This window comes from Bufo bufo, chromosome 4 (assembly GCF_905171765.1).
Source record: "Bufo bufo chromosome 4, aBufBuf1.1, whole genome shotgun sequence".
NCBI lineage: Eukaryota > Metazoa > Chordata > Amphibia > Anura > Bufonidae > Bufo > Bufo bufo.
In genome coordinates this window covers 253,930,309-253,954,508 of record NC_053392.1, presented here as the reverse complement: position 1 = coordinate 253,954,508, position 24,200 = coordinate 253,930,309, and the positions used below count along the sequence as shown (strand labels likewise).

Genomic DNA, 24,200 nt, shown 5'->3' with positions numbered 1-24,200 from the left:
AGAAAATGTTAAAGACTGATACGCTGCTTATCAGTATAGTAAAATCTATACAATCATCTTAAAGCTGGGTGTAGACCAGAAACATTTGTCAGATCATCCTGTCAATTGTGGTGGGACCTGCCGGCAATCGGGATTTAAATTAGGTTATAGAATGAATTTACAATATACAGAAAGTGCTCAAAATCATTAGTCAATAAGCTATAGCAATTCATTCCTGAGACCAGTATCCATTTATAGGAAGTGCATACGGGGCATAAAAAGGCATCTGTCAGCAGATTTGTACCTATGAAACTGGCTGACCTGTTACATGTGCATTTGGCAGCTGAAGGTATCTGTGTTGGTCCCATGTTCGTATGTGTCCGCATTGCTGAGAAAACCGATGTTTTTATATACACAAATGAGCCTCTAGGAGCAACGTGGGCGTTGCCGTTACACTTAGAGGCTCTGCTCTCTCTGCAACTGCCAGTGAAAACGTCACCATACCTAGCCTTGTCAATCAAAGTGCAGGTGGCTGAGCCTCTAGGTGTAAAGGCAATGCCCCCGTGGCTCATTTGTGTATATAAAACCATTTTGCTCAGCAATATCAGCACATACGAACATGGGACCAATACAGATGCCTTTAGCTGCCAAGAGCACACACAATAGCTCAGCCATGCCGTATGGGGCAGATTATTCTGCAAGATCTGCAATGAATCATGTGGATTTGCTGCAGATTTTGCATCAGATTTGACCTTCTGCTTTGCAAAGGGTGAAAGACTGTGGAAACACCAAAAAATTTGCCGTGGATTTAAAATCCACATGACAGATAAATTTCTGCTGTGAATTTTTTTTCTGCAGTGTGTGGATAAGATTTTGTATAGTCCCAGACACTTTGTGGATATTGCAACGTGCTGTGGATTTTCCATCTGTGGTAGAAAATCTGCAGCGTATCAGCCATATGTGCACATAGCCTTAATGAGGAAGGTGACGGCTCTGGTGCGGTCTTTTAGCATGGTGCCCAAGTGTGATCACGGCATCTAAAGGGTGAAAAACCCAAAAGTGTGCTTCCGGGTTAAGACTGGCATTACCGTGCGGCAATTGGGGATGCCGGTCATTAATTCTAATAAGCTGGGTCTCTCTGAAAAGATACAGCATATTAGAAGTACAGTTCCTATGTTGGCCAGCAGGTCAACCTAGGAGAAGGGCAATCTATGTATTACTATACTCCCTCTAGGTGGATATTGTGGCCACCTAGAGGGGCTTCAAATAAAATAAAATAAAACTATATATAAAAGTAAAAAAATATAAAAATTAAAATCATCCCCCTTTCTTTAGAATAAAAAATAAATACATACATAATAAAAAACATAAACATCATGGGCATCACCACGTCTGAAAATGCCCGTACTATTAAAATATAAAAATATTTTTCCAATATGGCAAATGGCGGAATAGAAAAAAAAAGTGTCCAATTCAGCATTTTTTCATTGCTTCTCTTACCCAAAAATTATATATATTTTTTTCAAAGTTTTAATATATTTTTTTTCAGTATTTACACATATAAAACCTATGTGTGGTATTGTCATAATCGTACTGACCCGGAGAATTAGAAGCACAGGCAGCAAAGGGAAAGCAATAGGGACAAAACCCATTAGGAAATTACAAGTACAAGCTTGTCCCACAAAAAACAAGCCCTCATATGGATATGTGAACGCAAAAATAAAAAAGTTATGGCTCCAGGAAGACTGGGAAGAAAAATGAAAACACCAAAATAAAAAAAAAACTCTGGTATCCTAAGGGTTGACTATAATATATTATTTTGCGCTGTATACTTACACCAGGAGCGGAGAACTTGTCCACATGGAATGGTCCAATCTGAAAGGTGCAATATCTTAGGAAGACATTAAATGCCGGCCCTGTAAAGAGCCAGAGGAAGAAATTATGAGTAATATTTCCAGCTAAATTGTATACAACTGAAAACATGAACTTTCTTCCACTATACAATAGCTATACATACGCTAATTCAAACCATCACATTCAGTTGTTGTCAGCATTCAGCTTCTGTGCTTATCGATGAAGACCGGAAAATACTGCATGAAGAATGCTACATCTACTTCTGTAATAATAATTAGCTGTAAAATTGCATGGACATGGACATTTCTCTCTGTAGTGGATTATGAAAGCTGCCATTAGTTACACTTAATGGGGTTAATGGCTTTCTGCCACCATCACTTAGTGCCGTACCACTAAAATCTACAAAACAATGCATACATGTTTCATGTCATAAAGAATAAGGCAATTCTAAAGTGAATTGTCACAAGTATCCTTTGACCCCCATCCTTGCACTGCACTTGGACCCCGTCATAGGGGATATTAATTATTATTATTATTATTTTTTTTAAGCAAAGGGTCTCCTGATGTTACAGGATGGGATCACATGCTATCTTTGGCTCTAAGTATATGGTCCCGAAACAGAACTGTAATATGGCCATGTTCATGGAGCTTCATAGAAAGCTTGTACCAACCAACACTTTGTTTTACTTCATAATTTAATTATTCTTGGATGAATTTAAAGGGGTTTTCTGGGGGACTTTAAGAGCCAGAAAGGGTTAAAAATAGGCACTACTCATCTCACTTATCCCCCGCTGTTCTAGTCCCCGTTATTTGGAACATATATTGAAGATCAGGTTTTGGCTGGTTTTAGGAGCCTAATATACACGTACATGAATTTGTATAGATCTTAGTTATTTAAACCCATTACTGTGGGGTCTGTTTTGTCTTGATTTTGATCTCAACAGCCCAAGGTTTCATCTCTGCTCCACAGAACTTCCATGTTTGGAGCCCTCCATAACATTCTGACTGCTGCGGCTGGGCAGAGCGGACTGTGCGAGAAGTAGTGTAGTCTGCTGTGCTGTCCTTGCCATCAAAATTAATGGAACCCAGACATGCCCTATTAAAGTCAGTGGGACCCGTCAGTGCCTACCTACAACCATTGTTATAAACGTAAGTGATGTTGCCTTTCTCGGTCTATCCATTTTGAGCACTGGGAACTTTCTTCTAATAATATGTTTTTAGAAAATAACCTACTGTTTAAATCACATTTTTATCTTAAAAGGGATTTCAGAGATACACCACAATCCCGTGCGGCCGCCACTTCCAGGATCACATGCCGTACACTGGGCATGTGATCCGAACCTGGGGTTAGAACCCGCAGCGAATGTGCGAGTCTGAAGCTTTCAGAAGAACTATGGGGAGAGAATCAGACTACCGCTTGTAATCCTAATGTATGGCACGGGATCCCAGAATTGGCGACTGCACAGGATCGCGTTGCATCTTGGATAACCTCTTTTAACCATCTTTTTAAAGAATTATTAGTGATTCTTTTAAATAATGGAATCCTGCAGTTTTTGCTCTGCCCACTAAGCCGAATGATACCCTGACACTACCTGTTCTGTAGAGATCACTTTTCAGGAATCGTTTCACTATCACAGACAGGATTACAAAGAAAGATAACACAGCTTATACTCCTTGTACAATGGCCTCTACACAGGTCACAGAGCATAGAGAACTGTCCCACAGACATCAATGAATGTTCTGAGTCACCCATACAAGAGAGAAGGCATTGTTTGGGCACGGCGTGGGAAGAAGCTCCATGGCCCAACACATTTAGACCACATTACACCATGAATCTTCTGGCCAGAGTTGATTGCATTTCTGGAGCTCAGACAGGGAAAGAGGTGACAAATTTATTAGGCATGCGCCTCAATAAATTTGTTGCATCTTCCTCCACCTCCAGCACAGGGCAAGTAAGCAGGTACACAATGCCAGTCTTAATAAATCTCCCCCTCAATGCTTGGATACATCAGGATTTAAAAATTACTGTTCTAGATTCCATTATCACTGGAATAGGAAGGAGCGACTAGCATGGTGTAGTTGTAATTACACCTCCTCAGCGCTGCAGTTGATGAAACAGTGAAGAGGAGGCAGCGCCCATACACATAGAAACATAGAAACATAGAATGTGTCGGCAGATAAGAACCATTTGGCCCATCCAGTCTGCCCAATATACTAAATACTATGGATAGCCCCTGGCCCTATCTTATATGAAGGATGGCCTTATGCCTATCCCATGCATGCTTAAACTCCTCCACTGTATTTGCAGCTACCACTTCTGCAGGAAGGCTATTCCATGCATCCACTACTCTCTCAGTAAAGTAATACTTCCTGATATTACTTTTAAACCTTTGCCCTTCTAATTTAAAACTATGTCCTCTTGTAGCAGTTTTTGTTCTTTTAAATATTCTCTCCTCTTTTACCTTGTTGATTCCCTTTATGTATTTAAAAGTTTCTATCATATCCCCTCTGTCTCGTCTTTCTTCCAAGCTATACATGTTAAGGTCCTTTAATCTTTCCTGGTAAGTTTTATCCTGCAATCCATGTACCAGTTTAGTAGCTCTTCTCTGAACTCTCTCCAAAGTATCAATATCCTTCTGGAGATATGGTCTCCAGTACTGAGCACAATACTCCAAATTGCCCACTTGCCCAGCACCCCCTCCGCCCGCAGTGATCTGATGTTGATGATCACTATAAAAAAAGTGGACAACCCCTTTGACCACATAGGGCAGTGGTGGTGAACCTACAGCACTGGTGCCAGCGGCGGCATTTAGAGCCTATTCTGTGGGCACCCGCTCCCTGTAAAAAATAGTGTACCAATATGCCTTAGACTTTTCCTGGCATTCATCAGTGTAGGGTACGATATGAATGGCACAGGCAGCACACTGAATGTAGGCATTAATGATAAAGTACATGGAGCTAAATGATAAAGTACATGGAAGATATAGTATATTGGACTGTAGTATTCAGGTTAAATTGCAGTGTTGGCACTTTGCGATAAATATGTGGGTTTTGGGTTGTAGTTTGGGTGAATCACTGCCTGTATGGATACTAAAAAGAAAAATAGCAAATCTTTATTTGGTAGACTATTAAAACCCTAAACCGGGCGAGATACCCTGGTATCCCAGGCACTAGCCTCTAGAAAACCGTAGCCAGCAGTAAACCTTAGGTGGACAACTGTATATGCACACTCTGAATAGGGTGCAACTCTGTGTGTAGAGAGACTTATGACAGAGGACACATATGGAGTTCATTTTCCGGTGGTATGAGTTGCGTCCACCCGGAAAAAAAAAAAATCCAGATTCTAGATCAGTAGGGATAAAATTGGTCTAATGCTCTCAGAGGAAGATTGGTCAAGCCCTAAACTCAAACCCAGTTATCTAATTCAGAACATGCCTAAAGTCACCTTGGCTGTGTCTGTTGCAGATCTAGTAGGGACTATTGACTAATATCTTCTACACTATTAAAAATGGATCCTTACGCCGCTGACTCAACACTATCTATTCTGCTCAATGCGTTTCCCCAGCTTAGGCTGGATCATCAGGAACCTAAGATATGGAGGCGACCCATTAAAGCTAATCTTAGAGAAAACCTCAAAGATCTATTCTTTACAGCAGAGATCTATAAAGATGAAATTACATTTCTAGACCTAAAGATTGCTAGGGGACAAGATGACAATATTGTAACCAATATTTTTCGCAAACCCATAGCCACAATTTCATTAATGCATTGGGACAGCTGGCACTCCTACCCGTTAAAAAGAGGTATACCGAAAGGCCAATACCTCAGGGTACGACGTAATTGCAGCTCACTTGATAAATATCATGTGGCTGCACAGGACCGCCAAAAAAGGTTGACAAGATGGGGTTATCCAGCAAAGGTCCTTCATGCGGCGCATCAGCATTCCCTTTGCAGCAAAAGGGACAACTTCTTTAATCCCAGGGCTAGACCTGATGGGGACAACATTGCCCGCATCATTGCGACTTTTGACATCGCACATGAGGAAGTACGAGTCCTCAATACCTACTGGGGCATCCTCAGGTCAGATCCGGATGTAGGTCAATACGTGGGAACCGCTCCTAAGAAATGTCATCACAGGTACTTACAGATGTGGCAAATGCATAGCATGCAATTTTATCCTACAAGGGAAACATTTACAGGAACGTATATGGGCAAGATTTCTGATATTCGATCATTTATTAATTGTAAGACCTCTGGACTGATTTATCTGATCACATGCATATTCGGTGCCCAATATTTGGGCAAAACCATCAGAGAATTTAGAAGGCGCATTGGTGTACATTTGTGGGACATCAGAAATGATAATGACACCCCCATCGCCAAACATGTGAAGTTTTTTCACAATGCCAACATCCTCAGATTCCAGGGAATTGAAGTTGTCAAACACCCGCTGCGAGGGGGAAATTTCGACAAACGTGTCCTCAAGAAAGAGGAAGGTTGGATATTCAGACTCTGCACTGTCAAACCCACAGGTTTGAATGATCAGATCTCATTCGTCTGTTTCATCGACTAATTTTGTGCTTGTTCGTAGATGCACCTTCTGTTCAATTTGCCATATACTACTCAGAAAGTCTCTGACTATTAATTCTGTGCTAGTGATAAGCAATAGATGGTATTAAATTGTCACATCTACACAAAGGGGGTTACCAAAACGTCAACCTTCCCTCCCCTCCCCCCCGATATAACCTTTTTGGACATCTGTATTTATATCCCAGATGTCCATTAATGCTTTTTATCTCGGCCATTTTGTCATATATAGTTACTCCTTTTCACTATGGTACTTGGTACTCCCTGGGGAGTTGATAATAGCAACTTATCCCCTAAAGCAGTCAATGATTCATTATCATACACCAACGAGGAGTACTTATATCTAGACACCACCATCAATTGATCTTATGATGAACATGTGTGATTTCCCACTATGATATGGGGCATGGTGAAATTAATAATCATATCAACAGTGACACCCTATTCATGATTAACATAGGATACACTCAGGGTTATGATCATAATCCATTTATAGGGGCATGGATCATTTGATTACTGTGGAGTCTTTGCCAAAGGGCATGATGATCCACATGACTATTTAACCATATTTATATTCATATACCATGCGAGCGTTTGTAACTAGGGTCCCTTATCTTGGCCCCATGCCCAGTATCTCCTTATACCCAATTACCTTCCCCCTTCCTGTCCTTTCATTCAGAAGGACTAGTCTATCCTGCTGCAGCATACACGTCCTAGCCCTGCCTCCCCTGGACAGCCTCCACAGCTTGATTGGTCCTTCCTTACTCAATGGGTGTGGTATAGGCTTCTTTAGAGAGACGTGGAGGCGCGCGCGTCACGGCTATACTAGAGCCACCAGAGGGGGGCCGCGTTTCTTCTACACGTGCCATCTTTAGTTCAGGCACTAACTCACACCATTAGAGGGGGGCGCGTTCTTTATGTGCAAACTTCAATGAGTATACTGTGATACACAGTGTCAGAATAGTTGCCACACAATACCAGCTGTGGCACTATAAGGCGCAGATCTTTGATGTTTTCTCTAAGATTAGCTTTAATGGGTTGCCTCCATATCTTAGGCTCCTGATGATCCAGCCTAAGCTAGGGAAACGCATTGAGCAGAATAGATCGTGTTGAGTTAGCGGCGTAAGGATCCATTGTTAATAGTGTACAAGATATTAGTCAATAGTCCCTATCAGATCTGCAACAGACAAAGCCAAGGTGACTTTAGGCATGTTCTGAATTAGATAACTGGGTTTGAGTTTAGGGCTTGACCAATCTTCCTCTGAGGGCATTAGACCAATTTTATCCCTACTGATCTAGAATCTGGATTTTTTTTTCGGGTGGACGCAACTCATACCACCGGAAAATTAACTCCATATATGCCCTCTGTCATAAGTCTCTCTACACACAGAGTTGCACCTTATTAAGGGTGTGCATATACAGTTGTCCACCTAAGGTTTACTGGTGGATACACTTTTCTAGAAGCTAGTGGCTGGGATACCAGGGGCCCGGTTTAGGGTTTTATTAGTCTACCAAATAAAGATTTATTTTTCTTTTTAGTATCCATACAGGCACCGATTCATGTATATTTAGGATACAGTAGCTATATATTTTCGTTTAACAGTTGCAGTTTGGGCACTCAGTCTGTAAAATGTTCACCATCAGTGACATAGGGTATGACCAGATAGTAATTAACATTTACCATATACAGTCAGGTCCATAAATATTGGGACATCGACACAATTCTAACATTTTTGGTTCTATACACCACTACAATGGATTTGAAATGAAACGAACAAGATGTGCTTTAACTGCAGACTGTCAGCTTTAGGGTATTTACATCCAAACCAGGTGAACGGTGTAGGAATTACAACATTTTGCATATATGCATACTGCAAAAGCAACCAAAGAGTTTTTTAAGGGAAAGAAGTGGAATGTTTTGCAATGGCCAAGTCAATCACCTGACCTGAATCCGATTGAGCATGCATTTCACTTGCTGAAGACAAAACTGAAGGGAAAATGCCCCAAGAACAAGCAGGAACTGAAGACAGTTGCTGTAGAGGCCTGGCAGAGCATCACCAGGGATGAGACCCAGCGTCTGGTGATGTCTATGCGTTCCAGACTTCAGGCTGTAATTGACTGCAAAGGATTTGCAACCAAGTATTAAAAAGTGAAATTTTGGACTTATGATTATTATTCTGTCCCATTTACTTTTGGTCCCTTAACAAGTGGGAGGCGCATATGCAAACTATTGTAATTCCTACACCGTTCACCTGATTTGGATGTAAATACTCTCAAATTAAAGCTGACAGTCTGCAGTTAAAGCACATCTTGTTCGTTTTATTTCAAATCCATTGTGGTGGTGTATAGAGCCAAAAATGTTAGAATCGTGTCCATGTCCCAATATTTATGGACCTGACTGTATCTAAGGGCTCATTCAGACGGCCGTATGCTGTCCGCAAAAATACTGAATGCTATCCGTTTTTTTGCGGATCCGCAAAAAAAAATGAAACATGTCCTATACTTGTCCGTGAAAATCAGGACATGGCCCCATTGAAGTCTATGGGTCCGCAAAAATACTGAATGCTATCCGTTTTTTTGCAGATCCGTTTTTTTGCGGATCCGCAAAAAAACGGATAGCATTCAGTATTTTTGCGGACAGCATACGGCCGTCTGAATGAGCCCTAACTGTGAGGAAACACTATGTCTTAAAAGCAGAGAAATTCAAATTTAGAAAATGGCAAACTCTTCAAAATTTTCCATACATTTGGGGATTTTGTTATAAATAAAAGGAAAAACGTATCGACCCAAATTTTAACACTAGCATGAAGTACAATGTGTCATGCTCAGAATCGCTTGGATGAGTGATAAAAATTCCAAAGTTAATACCACATAAAGTGACACATTAGATTTTCAAAATTAGGCTGTGCCCGGAAGGTGAAAACTGTGTCTGGAAGGGGTTAATATCCGTATGTTCTGAAGAGAAATCTCCTTCTAGTTTTACTACCTCTATGTGCTCCAAGTTGGAGGTATTCATGACTGGGGTTTGTAACAAACACTGCCAGTAGCTGGTTGATTTTTATGGTCTAAGTAGAGATAAAGGAATATGCTATTGATCAATCACTAACTGCTGCCAGGAATATCACCATTGTTAAAGGGGTTCTGCAGTTTTTTTAAACTGATGATTTATCCTCTGGATAGATCATCAGCATCTGATCGGCGGGGGTCTGACACCCGGGACCCCTGCCGATCAGCCGTTTGAGAAGGTAGCGGCGCTGTTTACCGCAGGCCCAGTGACGTCACGACTAGTATCAATGGCCTGGGCTACGCTCTATTCACATGAATGGAGCTTAACCCCTTCACGACTGCAATCTGTATATATACGTGATAGCTGCACATGCCCCGTGCAGCTACCACGTATATACACGTTCTGGCAGCTCTTTAATCCAAGCGCTGCAAAGCGCTTGGATTTAAGCTTCTGCCCCTGTCCTGCTGCTGTCACGGACAGCATACAGTGCGGTAATGCCGGCAAGGGGCCAATCAGAGTGGCCCCTTGCCGGCAATCGATCCGATTGGTTAGTCTGTGCAGACTAACCAATCGGATCGCGGCAGTGTTAAAATGCCGGTTTCAGGCTCTGATCTGCGCTCTGCAGATCACAGCCTGAAATCGGTAATGTGTCCTGAAGCCCCCTCTGTGCCCCCTCCTTGTTCATGTCCTGCCCCCGATGCGGTCCTGCCCCGATCTGTGCCCCCTCCTTGTTCTTGTCCTGCCCCCGATGCGGTCCGCCCCCTCCTGCACCGATCTGTGCCTCCTTCGTGTTGATCATCTTATCCTGCCCCCCCGAAGCGGTCCGCCCCCTCCTGCCCCGATCTGTAAGTAAAATGCTGCCCCCCCCCTCCCCCGTTTCCAGCACTGCCCCCGATGCGGTCCCCCTTGTGTGTGTGTGATGGCGGCGGCTCCATTCCTGAGCCGCCGCCATCAGCAGCGTGTGTCAGCTCTATGCTGACACTGCTGTAACCCCATAGATGCCGCAGTAGCGGCATCCATGGGGGTAATAGAGGGAGGGGGCCCCCTCTCTCTCAACCATCAGGGCTGCTGCGATCGCAGCGCCCGATGGTTGCCATGGCAACCGGACGCGTTGCAAAGGCGTCCGGTTGCCATGGTATAGGCGTCCAGTGCTGCCACCTACAGGCATCTGATTGTATTATACTTTGCAATGCAAGAGCATTGCAAAGTATAGTACAACCATCAGCCCCACTGGATCTTCAAGATCCAAGAGGGAACTGATAAAAAAAAATGTGAAAATAATAAAAGTAAAAATAAATAAATAAAAATGTAAAAAATAAATTTCCTTTTCCTATAAAAAAAAAACCAAACAAACAGAAAACCACACATATTAGGTGTCACCGCGTCCGTAACGACCATCTCTATAAATATATCACATCATCAAACCCGTCCAATAAACACCATAAAAAATAAAAACGGTGTAAAAAAATAAGCCATTTTTGTCACCTTACATCACAAAAAGTGCAACACCAAGCAATCAAAAAAGGCGAATATACCCCAAAATAGTACCAATCAAACCGTTACCTCATCCCGCAAAAAATGAGCCCATATTTAAGACAATCGCCCAAAAAATAAATAAGCTATGGCTCTCAGACTATGGAGACACTAAAACATCATTTTTTTGGTTTCAGAAATGCTATTATTGTGTAAAACTTAAATAAATAAGAAAAAGTATACATATTAGGTATTGCCACATCCGTAACGATCTGCTCTATAAAACTGTCACATGACCTAACCCCTCAGATGAACGCTGTAAAAAAAAAAAAAAAAAAAAAAGTTCCAAAACAGCCAATTTTTTGGCCACCTTGTCCCATAAAGTGTAATAATGAATGATCAAAAAATCCTATGTACCCAAAAATGGTACCAATAAAAACCTCAACTCTTTCTGCAAAAAATGAGCCCCTGCACAAGACGATCGGTAGAAAAATAAAAAACATATGGCGTTCAGAAAACCAATCCAGCAAAATCTGCCTTCCAAAAACCATGCGGCGCTCCTTCCATTCTGCGCCCTGCCGTGCGCCCTTACATCAGTTTACGACCACATGTGGGGTGTTTCTGTAAACCGCAGAATCAGAGTAATAAATATTGAGTTTTGTTTAGCTGTTAACCCTTAATGTGTTAAAGAAAAAAATGTAATAAAATAGAAAATCTGCTAAAAAAGTGAAATTTAGAAATTTCATCTCCATTTTCCTTTAATTCTTGTGGAACACCTAAAGGGTTAATAATGTTTGTAAAATTGGTTTTGAATACCTTGAGGGGTGTAGTTTCTACAATGGGGTCATTTATGGGGTTATCCACTATGTAGGCCCCACAAAGTGACTTTAGACCTGAACTAGTTCTTAAAAAGTGGGTTTTGGAAATTTTCTTAAAAATTTTAAGAATTGCTTCTAAACTTCTAAGCCTTCTAACGTCCTAAAAAAATAAAATAACATTTCCAAAATGATGCCAACATAAAGTAGACATATGGGGAATGTTATGTAATAAATATTTTATGAGGTATCACTTTCTGTTTTAGAAGCAGAGAAATTGAAATTTAGAAAATTGCAAATTTTTACTTTTTTTTGGTAAATTTGGGATTTTTTTTAAAAAAAAGGAGATATATATTGACTCAAATTTATGACTGTCATGAAGTACAATGTGTCACGAGAAAACAATCTCAGAATGGCGTGGATAAGTAAAAGTGTTCCAAAGCTATTACCACTTAAAGTGACGCATGTCAGATTTGTAAATTTTGACCTGGACACTGGGGCATCAATGACCTTTGGTCATGAAAGGGTTAAACAGCAAGAAGGCCGCGGAGCTACTGCCAGCGCCGCTGCCTTCTCAAACAGCTGATCGACAGCGGTCCCGGGTGTCGGACCCCCGCCGATCAGATGCTGATGATCTATCCAAAGGATAGATCATCAGTTTAAAAAAAACTGCAGAACCCCTTTAAGTAGAATAGGAAACTAGAAAAACATGCTGAACAATTAAGCCTCATGCAGACGTCCGTGGAACACGGTCCGTGAGATACCAGACTGACATTGCAGGAGCGCACGGCATCATTGGTTGCTATGACGCTGTGTGCTCCTGCAATGCAAGTCCGGTATCTCACAGAACGTGTTCCACAGACGTCTGCATGAGGCTTTAGAGTTTTCATATTGCTACACCATCACTAAACGTCTTGTGCAAATTCATTTCTGTACTTCTTCCAGCACTGAAGGCTTGTGAGCTAAATGGCCTGTTAGTGAGACAGCAGCTCAGAGGAAAAGAAAACCTTGAAATTCTTTGATTTACAGTAAATCCAAGATGTGTGCGACAATGTAATTAGCTAGGTGTTTGCTGCCCATGTGCTGGGAGGCTGCTACCAAGACCATACTTTTTTTATTTTTCTCTTGGAGCTGTGTGATTTATTTTTTGTGGGAAGAGTTTCCATTATCAATGGTTACATTTTGAGGTACATAAAACTTTTTGATGGCTTTTTAGTTCCCTTTTGGGCAGCAGGATGAAGAAAAGGGACTGCTTTTTAGTTTTGTTTTTACGGTGTACACCCTACAGAAAAAAATGACCTTATCTTTATTTTGCTGATCAGTATGATTACAGAGATACTCATTTTATATAGTTTTTTGAAAGGTTTACCACTTTTACACAATAGAAGCATTTAGGGGGGAAAAAAAATAATCATGTTTTTGTGTCGTCATTTTCTTAGAGACATACCTTTTTGGCAATGGTCTTAGGTGAGGGCTAATTTTTTGTGTTTTTATTGGTACAATTTTGGAGTATATACATAGAGTTGCGCGAACCCGAACTTTTTCACTGAAGTTAGGGTTCGGGTGATTTTATTATTTTCCGTTATAACATGGTTATAATGGAAAATAATAGCATTCCTAAAACAGAATGCTAAATAAAATGTCTATTGAGGGGTAAAAAAATAAAAATATATAAAATATAAAAACTCACCTCATCCACTTGATCGCGCAGGCGGTATCTTCTTTTCTTCAGGACCTGCGGTGACGTCACTGCGCTCACCACGTGGTGAGCACGGTGACGTCACTGCAGGTCCTTTTGCGGGACCAAATAAGTTCGGGTCCCCATTGACTTAAATGGGGTACGGGGTGACGTTTGGGTCAAGTTTGGGTCCCGAACTTTGACCTGAAGTTCGGCCGAACCCGAACTTCCACGGGTTCACTCAACCCTATATATACACAACTTTTTGATCACTTGAGTATGCTCTTTGTAAGGCAAGGTGACCAAAAATGGCTCTTCTGGCATCGTTTTAATTTTTTTACGGAGTTCCTCTGATGGGGGAGGGCTGTTTTTTAAACTTGAAGCTTATTTTTTTATTTTTCAAAAACTTTTTATTTTTAACCCCTTAGGGACCCATGACGTATCGGTACGGCATGGTTCCCGAGTCCTTAAGGACCCATGACGTACCGGTACGTCATGTGTTGTTCCGATCACCGCCGCCCGGCAGGCGGTGATCGGAACAGGGAGCCTGCTCAAATCATTGCGCGGGGGAGGGGGGGGGCCCGTGACCCCGTGTCGGCGATCGCCGCAAACCGCAGGTCAATTCAGACCTGCGGTTTGCGGCTTTTACCTGGTGCGGCAGCGGTGGTGCCATTGGGTCCCCATGGGGCTGTGGGGGGGACCCGATGGCATGGAAGGCATAGCGCTGCCTTCCGGTAAAGAGCCTGTGAGATCCAGCCCCCTGGATCTCACAGGCCGGAAGCTGTATGAGTAATACACACTGTATTACTAATACAGGCAATGCATTCCAATACAGAAGTATTGGAATGCATTGTAAAGGATTAGACCCCCAAAAGTTCAAGTCCCAAAGTGGGACAAAAAATTAAGTGAAAAAAAAAGTTGAAAAAATAAAGTTTTCCCCCCCAAAAAATTAAAAGTTTCAAGTAAAAATAAACAAAAACGTCATTTTCCCCAAATAAAGTAAAAAAAAAAATTGGTAAAAGATAGGAGAAAAAAAAAAAAGTATACATATTAGGTATTGCCGCGTCCGTATCAACCGGCTCTATAAACCTATCACTGTGCTAAATAAACCATTTTTTTTTACACCTTACATCACAAAAAGTACAACAGCAAGCGATCAAAAAGGAGTTTGCCCACCAAAATAGTACCAATCTAACGGTCACCTCATCCCGCAAAAAATGAGCCCCTACCTGAGACAATCGCCCAAAAAATAAAAAAACTATGGCTCAGAATATGGAGACACTAAAACATAATTTTTTTGTTTTAAAAAAGCTGTTAGTGTAAGGCCTCATGCACACGACCGTTGTTCCGTTTTCCGTATTTTTTTCGTGGACCCATTGACTTTCAATGGGTCCGTGGAAAAATCGGAAAATGCACCGTTTGGCTTCCGCGTCCGTGATCCATTTTTCCAGTCCGTGAAAAAAATATGACCACGGTTCACGGACCCATTCAAGTCAATGGGTCCGTGAAAAATCACGGATGCACACAAGATAGTCATCCGCGTCCGTGATCCGTGTCCGTTTTTCCTATCATTTTCAATGCAAACTTGACTTAGTTATTTTTTTTCACTTTTCATGTCCGTGGATCCTCCAAAAATCAAGGAAGACCCACGGAAGAAAAAACGGACACGGATCACGGAACAACGGAAACCGTTTTTGCGGACCGCAAAAAAAAACATCCGTGTGCATGAGGCCTAAAACTTACATAAATAAAAAAAAAGTATACATATTTGGTATCGCCGCGTTCGTATCGACCGGCTCTATAAAAATATCACATTACCTAACCCCTCAGATGAACACTGTAAAAAATAAGAAAACTGTGCTAAATAAAAAAATTTTTAGATCACAAAAAGTGTAATAGCAAGCGATCAAAAAGTCACACGCACCCCAAAATAGTGCAAATAAAACAGTCATTTCATCCCGCAAAAATCATACCCTACCCAAGGTAATCGCCCAAAAACTGAAAAAATTATGGCTCTCAGACTATGGAAACACTAAAACATTATTTTTTTGCTTCAAAAAAGAAATCATTGTGTAAAACTTACAGAAATAAAAAAAAAGTATACATCCGTGACAACCTGGTCTATAAAAATATCACATGATCTAACCTGTCAGATGAATGTTGTAAATAACAAAAAATAAAAACGGCGCCAAAACAGTCATTTCTTGTTATCTTGCCTCACAAAAAGTGTAATATAGAGCAACCAAAAATCATATGTACCCTAAACTAGTACCAACAATACTGGCATCCTATCCCGTAGTTTCTAAAATGGGGCCACTTTTTTGGAGTTTCTACTCTAGGGGTGCTTCAAATGGGACATGGTGTCAAAAAAAACAGTCCAGCAAAATCTGCCTTCCAAAAACCGTATGGCATTCCTTTCCTTCTGCGCCCTGCCATGTGCCCTTACAGCTGTTTACGACCACATATGGGGTGTTTATGTAAACTACAGAATCAGGGCCATAAATATTGAGTTTTGTTTGGCTGTTAACCCTTGCTTTGTAACTGGAAAAAAATTATTAAAATGGAAAATCTGCCAAAAAAGTGAAATTTTGAAATTGTATCTATATTTTCCATTAATTCTTGTGGAACACCTAAAGGGTTAACAAAGTTTGTAAAATCAGTTTTGAATACCTTGAGGGGTGTAGTTTATAGAATGGGGTCATTTGTGGGTGGTTTATATTATATAAGCCTCACAAAGTGACTTCAGACCTGAACTGGTCCCTAAAAATTGGGTTTTTGAAAATTTCAGAAAAATTTCAAGATTTGCTTCTAAACTTCTAAGCCTTGTAACATCCCCAAAAAATAAAATATCATTCCCAAAATGATCCAAACATGAAGTAGATATATGGGGAATGTAAAGTAATAACTATTTTTGGAGGTATTACTATGTATAATAGAAGTAGAGAAATTGAAACTTGGAAATTTGCAATTTTTTACAAATTTTGGGTAAATTAGTTTTTTTTTTTATAAATAAAAATGATATTTTTTTTTTACTTCATTTTACCAGTGTCATGAAGTACAATATGTGACGATAAGTCAAAGCGATTTAAAGTTATCAGCACAAAGTGACACTGGTCAGATTTGCAAAAAATGGCCAAGTCCAGAAGGTGAAATAGGGCCAAGTCCTTAAGGGGTTAAATAAACTCTTTATTTAAAGGGGTGGCCACTTTCTGGCTAGAACTTTGTTGAAATTCTGTGTTATTTTCTATCTTTTGTAAGGTATGCCCCCTTGCTTGCCCTGTCTTTTATGCTGTCCACAGGGAGGGCCCCTCCATTAGATGGCAGCTAAAGGAGGGTCATGTGACCAGAAATCACTCAGCTTCCTTCATTCAAACACATTACACCTGCACTAAACTCCCACTCCTAAACAGTGCAAGTGCAGATGGCAGGTAATATTTATTTTAATGGAGGAGACATCACCTGGAGGCGATCTGCTTGGTCACATGACCCTCCATCATCAGCCATTTTATGGACAGTACCTCTGTGTTGACAGCACAAAAGACTTGGAAAACAAGGAGGCATTCCTTATGAAATCTAGAAAATGCAGCAGAATTTCAACAAAGGCTACATTAGTAAGTGCCATATGGTCATCTCACAAAAACATTGGTGAACAGTAGCCAGAAAGTGGACAAACTCTTTAACAAAGAAACAATTTAAACATATAAAACATAGGGGAACATTTAGACGCTGGTATTCGTCCATGTCCGCTGGTGCTTGATGCGCCTAAGTTATGCAAAGAAGCCGGCCTCTACATAACTTAGGCAATGGCCGTGCAATTTAAGTAATTTTCTATGCCAAAAACAGGAGTAGAAAATTATAAATGAGATGGGCAGGGCAGAAACAACCCTTCCCTGCCCAGGCCACACCTCATTTTTCTGTCACCTCGGAAAAGTGGAGTGAGGGAATGGGGCGAAATTGCAGATTCGGCCACAAATCCCCTTTGCGACCGAATCTGCGACAAAAGTACTTGCATCATAAATGACCCCCATAATGTCAAAATGATGTATAGAAACACCAAGTACAGATAAAGAGCACTACCAGAAGATACCACAGTAATATCATATGAAAACAATAAAACAGATGGGAGAAAAATCGAAAGATTTATTTTTTAAATATATTCCTATCATCTGAGAGAGAATGGGAAGATCCGTTGTATATCAACCATTAGGCCTACTGGGAACGGAAATGGAAAGGGAAAAAAGTGAGGGGGGATCATGATTATGTTACCGCAATATAGCATACATCAAAGGGGTCCAAGATTTGACAACGAACACATGCGGGCTGCCATCTTGACTCAAGTCCAGTGATGCACAGGTAAGCCCTTACCTGTGCCTGTGCCGCGAGCCGGTCTGAAATCAAATGCGGTCACCGGGAGCAGGCAGTTCTGAGAACAGCCATCAGGAGCCTTCATCGGGCTGTTCTCGGAACTGCCTGCTCCCGGGGACCGCATTTGTTTCAGACCGACTCCCGACACAGGTAAGGGCTTACCTGTGCATCGCCGGACTTGTGAGTCAAGATGGCAGCGCGCATGTGTTCGTTGGCGAACACTGCGAACTGGCCGTCACTGCCCTGGATGTCCTCAGCTTTGTGAATCTATTGAAACAGAGCGGGCAGCATTTACTAAGTGTCTTGTTTGTGAAGGACCAGAAGATCAGACAAATGTATTAAGAAAAACTCTAGTATTGAGTAAGGAAAGGCACTGCCAAAATATATGAAAAGGCAAGCCCTCTGCCAACTTGCAGCACCAGCACATCACGGGGGATGCGAGGAACATTTTGTGTAGTTATGTTGGGATTTTGTACCACCTGGTCAGTATATTGTAACCCACTTCCTGATATTTAATTCGCTATAGAGGATTTATGGGCAATAAGGAATAATAAGGAACATTCATCTGAAGAAATGGTAAGACCAAGGTTGGACTCCCAGTTGTCAATGTACAGGGGTCTAAAATCCGAGGGACAGGAGACCAATAACTTATAAAAGTCAGATAGAGAGTGTCAGATAATACCAGAACCAATGCAGACTTTTACAAGGTAGGGATCTATCATATGCTGAATGCGAGTGAAGAGTCCAAGAGCCCAGTTGGCAAGGGTCAGAGAGATTGAGCAGTTCTAAATATGTTAGCCATCATCCTGACTTTCTAAAATGGGGAGCACTGCACTTTCCCGGACAGCCCCAAGTTTTGAATGGACCAAATAAAGAGCCTGCTGGGAAGTTAGGGTGTCCCATAATCAGGAACAATGGGGATAGTGAAATCTGTACTGAAGGAGAAAGTTTTTAACAGGTCAGTAGAGTGAGGCCTATGGTAGGAGGAGATGCCAAACAAGAGGGAGTTGGGGTCCCCGCCCATAGAAAAAGAAAAAGTAGAGATTTAGAGTAGAAATGTTCAATAATAATCCATAGCTTCAGTGAGGAATGACAACACCAAGTTAAAACTCGTTGAAGCATGGGAGATTCATAGTATAGAGCATGAGCTAGCCTAGCCCTCTTTCCTGCTCAGATACTTTTAGTAAGGTCCTGATTTATAGCGGTGAAGAAACTAAGTGGTAATTAAATAGGGAGAATTTGTAAAAGGTATAATATACAGGACAGGACATTCATTTTAAAAATAGCACATTAGCCAAAACAAGAGTATAGCCCCCTGGAACATCTAACAAGGTCCTCTCGTATTTTATGCAAAAAAAAAAAATGGGATGCGGTTCCTTTGATAAATCTCATATTGATCCCTCGGAATACAAGTGCCTAGATATATGATGGCTCCAACTATCCAGTAAAATGGAAAGGAGGAAGCAAGAGCGGATTCTATGTTGTGCGGAAGACATATTACAAGACCTCTGATTTTTAGAAATTTATTTTAAAATTAGCCACAATGAAACATGAAATTCTGCCATCATGTTAGGGAGTGACATCTGTGCACTAAGGACAAAGAAAAGAAGGCTATCTGTATAAGGGGCAATCTTAATCTCCTGTTAGCCAACCAGAAGACCTCAGATATTAGGGTTCTTTCTGACAATCCTCAGAAGAGGTTCCAATGTCAAGACAAAGATCAAGGGTGATAAAGGGCAATCCTGTCTTGTCCTGTTTCTAAATCGGGAAGGCCGAAGAGAGAACATCATTAACCTTTGTCGAGGCAGTGGGGGAGGTGTATAGGGAACAAATCAGAGTCTGCATGGTTGCTCCTAGGCAAACATGGCGAAGAACAGCGAACAACATAGGCCATCCCACCTGGTCAAAGGCCTTTTCAGTGTCTGTGGAAATAAGGCACATGGGAACATGCTTTTATTTAGCATAATGCACAACATTTAAAGCTTGAGTGGCGTTATCCAGAGTCTTGCGAGGAGGAACGAAACCAACCTGATCTGTATGCATGAGGTCAGTTAACGGGGGCAAGCCTCATGGGTAGAAATTTTGCAAAGAGTTTAAGATCTACATTTAAAAGAGATATTGGGCGATAGCTTGAGCACAAGGCCAGATCCTTTTCCTCTTTATGAATAACAATAATACGACCATGGGTCATGTCCCTAGTGAGAGGTTGTTCTGTGGCAATAATTCTGTGGCAATAGAGTTGAGAGTGTTTGTCATAGAAGTGGATAGTAAAGGCAGAAACTTCTTAGGCCTCTTGAACACGACCGTATGTCCTCCGTGGCCATATGTGCATTCTGCATCACGGATGCGGACCTATTCACTTGAATGGGTCCGCAATCACGGAGATGCGGTGTGGAACGAAAGCACTACAGAGTGCTTTCGTGGGGTTCCGTGCTTCCATTCCGCAAAAAGGTAGAACTCATCCTATCTTTTTCAAGTGAATGGGGTCGTGATCCGCATGCGGCTGGCCCACAGTCGGTGCCCATGCATTGCGGACCGCAGCAAGGGCACGTGTGCAAGAAGCCTTCGAGTAAAAAGCAGAGAGGCCATCAGAGCCAGGCGCTTTGCTAGGTTGCGTGGATTGTAGGGGAGTAGATAAATCTTCCCCAGAGATGGGTCTATTCAAATATGTAATTTTATTGGTTGGTATGACCAGAGAAGGTTCAGAGGGGCAGGAAGAGGGTAGATTATATAAGGACTGGTAAAAATGAGCAAATTCAGCTCTGATTTTGTGTGGGTCATTCGTTTTTTAACCTTTAATACTAATTACAGTGGCTCACCTCCATATAGCTATGGATATGGTGCTCTGTCAAACTGACTCACCCCATCGAAAATAAAGAATTATATATAGCTAAGACTGGCACTCCTCAATTGAAACCATTCAAAGAGAATGTATCCTTTATACAAATATTTATTGCACAGTAATTCCGACAGTTTAACATAGAACTTTTTTAAAACAAAAAATAAAATAAAAACAAGTTTCCCCAAACAATGAAATGGGATATTTCTGGCAGATATGTCAACTTGATATATTATACCCACAGTAGTATACCACATTCAATTTCAATATCTCACTTTGGGCTGTCCGTCCACTAGAGCCACTTATTGCTTGTAAGGCAATCTGGGGTTATACGAGGTAATATGTATCAATAGTCAGTTGTTTTTATAATTGGTGTCTATTACACATACAGCCCACAATAATTTTGATGCTATGAGTCACAACTGTGTCTTATCGCTCTTACTTAATTGTACTTAGTTGATAAAACATCTATTTGGCATATCAATAGTGCATGCTTCTTAGGTTTATAGTTTCACCATTTGTTCATGCAATAGAGTTATAATAGTGATTTGTACGAACTGTAAATGATTGGCACTCTGCGTCCAGAATCAATTCAAGTCAACGACGTACATATATCTTAAAAACCGCTGAGTAAAATGGCAAATAAAACTATTTTGTTCCTATAGTTAGGTCACTTTTCTAAAAACTGGCAATATTGTCGTGCATAATACTATTCATCATACCGTTCATTACTGGTGACCAAAAACCCTGTTATAATAGTGACATCACAAAAGATGAAAATTAATATCATTCATTTATTACATCTGCATCTGATATATCTCAATATAAATGGCAGAAATGCAGTATAATAAATTGGATATTATCCAGTCGTTGATATTAATGTGATAAGAGTTCAAGTGATAAGAGTTCATTTTATTTTAATTATATTATCTTTTCTTAAATAAACGTTGTTGACTTGAATTGATTCTGGATACACAGTTCCCATCATTTACAGTTCGTACAAATTTCAATTAAATTATGACAGGGTGAGTCATATTGATTGGTGCACCAGTTCCATACCAGCAAATAGGAGAGCCAACTTGTACTCCATTTTGGATATCCCGAGTTATAATAGTTGTGTGGTACATTCAAATGGTAAGTATACAATGTCCGCCGTTCGTAGTAGCATGGCACATTTACATGGTAAGTATACAGTGTCCACCGTTAGATCATACTGTGATTAGGCTGACATTACATATTCGCAGCCTGTGAAAACTCGGGCAGATTGGAACCAGCGTGCTTGATCACATGGGACACTAGGATCACGTGGGATGCCAAGATCAGAGGATAGTTCCGTGGTGAGACTGCGATCTATACTGTGACACAGGTAATATTACCAGCTCCAAATACAGAGTCTACCAACCACCACGTGGGACGCCACGGCTGGCGAATAATACCCACTAACAGTGAGTACGTGATAACACCCACTGCTAGATTTATACCGCTAGATTATAACCAGTATTAATACAAACAAAAGGAAAGATCAACCTAACCACAGTATGATCTAACGGTGGACACCGTATACTTACCATGTGAATGTGCCATACTACTACTAACGGTGGACATTGTACATTCACCATTTGAATGCGCCATATTACAACTAACGGCTGAAATTGTATACTTACCATCTGAATGTACCATACCACCATTATAACTCGATTGCATGAACAAACGGTGGAACTATAAACCTAAGAAGCATGCACTATTGATATGGCAAATAGATGTTTTATCAACTAAGTACAATTAAGTAAGAGCGATAAGACACAGCTGTGACTCATAGCATCAAAATGATTGTAGGCTGTAAGTGTAATAGACACCAATTATAAAAACAACTGACTATTGGTACATATTACCTTGTATAACCCCATATTGCCTTACAAGCAATAAGTGGCTCTAGTGCACGGACAAGTGGGATATTGAAATGGAATGTGGTATACTACTGTATATATGATATGCTTTTGAATGAACAAGTGGATTGTATGTGGAGTACCTATACAAATAAGACCTTGCGGACTACATACCAACTTTACCCAGCTGATAATATGTTACTATAACTTTTATTTATAACTTGTTAAAACAAAAAATAGTGAGTCAATCTAAAGAAGGAATTTAAATAAACTGTTCCTTGTCTCGAATGGCTATCGTGCTTGTATTTTATTTACTTTGTTTAACCCCTACAGGGATGTGCACTCTCCCTGCTGAGGTCACTAGCTAGCTGATAGCATGTCACTCGTTTCAGTTGTGGCACCAATTATCGTATTGAGCTGTGTCTGCCTCCACACTCTATGTTATTCAATTAAATAAATGGTACAAGCTCAATGAGGCAAGTGAAACAGAAGATCTAAAACCTAGAAACTGCCCCCCGACATATTTCACCAGCTAACCTGGCTTCATTAGGGGTTTGGGCAGCATTGAAAGAGGAACGCAGCAAATGAAGTATATATAACCTCTGTAATGTGATTGACACCTGAATGCACCTAAGAAACACGGGGAACGTCACTGAGTGGGTGTGAGCTCCCTGCATGTCCATCCAATCCTCCGCCACATCCCCTTAACCAATCGCTATGTCCGGGGGAGTGGCCATGATGACGTGCTGCGCACAAACCCGATGCGCACGGATTTCATTGGCAGAATGTAATGGTGAGCTTACTGAGACTGCGCTGAAATCGATATTGCCTAGTGCGCATGCCCTGCACACAACGTGGATGCGCCAGAACTTAGTAAGATTTAGGTCTGTGTTCGGGAAGGCGCATGTTCTGCGCAACGAATAAGTGCGCAGGAACTTAGCCATGAATGTCTGCAGATTTACACACACATAGGTAAGGTAAGAGCAGCCATATCACAGTCAATACTGACCGATATATTTTTGAATGTCTTTACACCAAGTGTAGATCCCTTGCGGAAATGAAGAGGTAAGTATTATACAGATGGAATGAATCTGGGGACTAATAACCCTCCCAAGGAGAACCTAAATATTTATGTCTAAAACAAAAAATAGATGTTCCTAAATGGTGGATACAGCTACCGTACATTACAGTTTAGGTGTGATTAAGTGTCTTGCAGTAAGACATAAAAATGATCCAACATTTGGCGTTCCTATTGCTCACTTATGAAAATATAAAGCAACTGAATAAATCACAAATATATCCGCAACTACAGAAATGAAGAGTAGGTGAAGCCTTCATTTAGACCTTTTAGACTCAAACTGTCCAATCTATAGATCCTCTTGGGGTCTTTGGGGTCACCATCATGATGTTGTCTGACGTGCCTGGAGATTGATGTATCTGCTTTGGTGTTTATACTGCTGACATGTTGACAAATGCGGCGTCTAAATTCTTGAATTGTCTTGGCCACGTATATCTTATGGCACGGGCATTGAGTAATGTAAATTATGCCTGTGGTCTGGCAGTTTATTAATTCCTTTATATGATATTCTTTGTTATCAAGTGGGTTTTTGAATATTTTCATTTTTTTGACAAATGGACAGAAGGAACATCTGCCACATGGATGTGTGCCCACTATCTTGGATGTAAGCCATGTTCTCTGAGGTGGTTCTGGACTGAA

The 24,200-nt window shown here is 41.0% G+C and overlaps 1 protein-coding gene across 1 annotated transcript in view; it reads right to left on the bottom strand.

The window, feature by feature from the left end:
- LOC120998058 (major facilitator superfamily domain-containing protein 8-like) overlaps nucleotides 1-24,200 on the bottom strand; it is a 119,201-nt gene that overhangs the window by 20,555 nt on the left and 74,446 nt on the right. Inside the window, 1 exon segment of the mRNA XM_040428528.1 lies at nucleotides 1,816-1,895. Within this exon segment, the coding sequence (XP_040284462.1) occupies nucleotides 1,816-1,895 (80 nt within the window).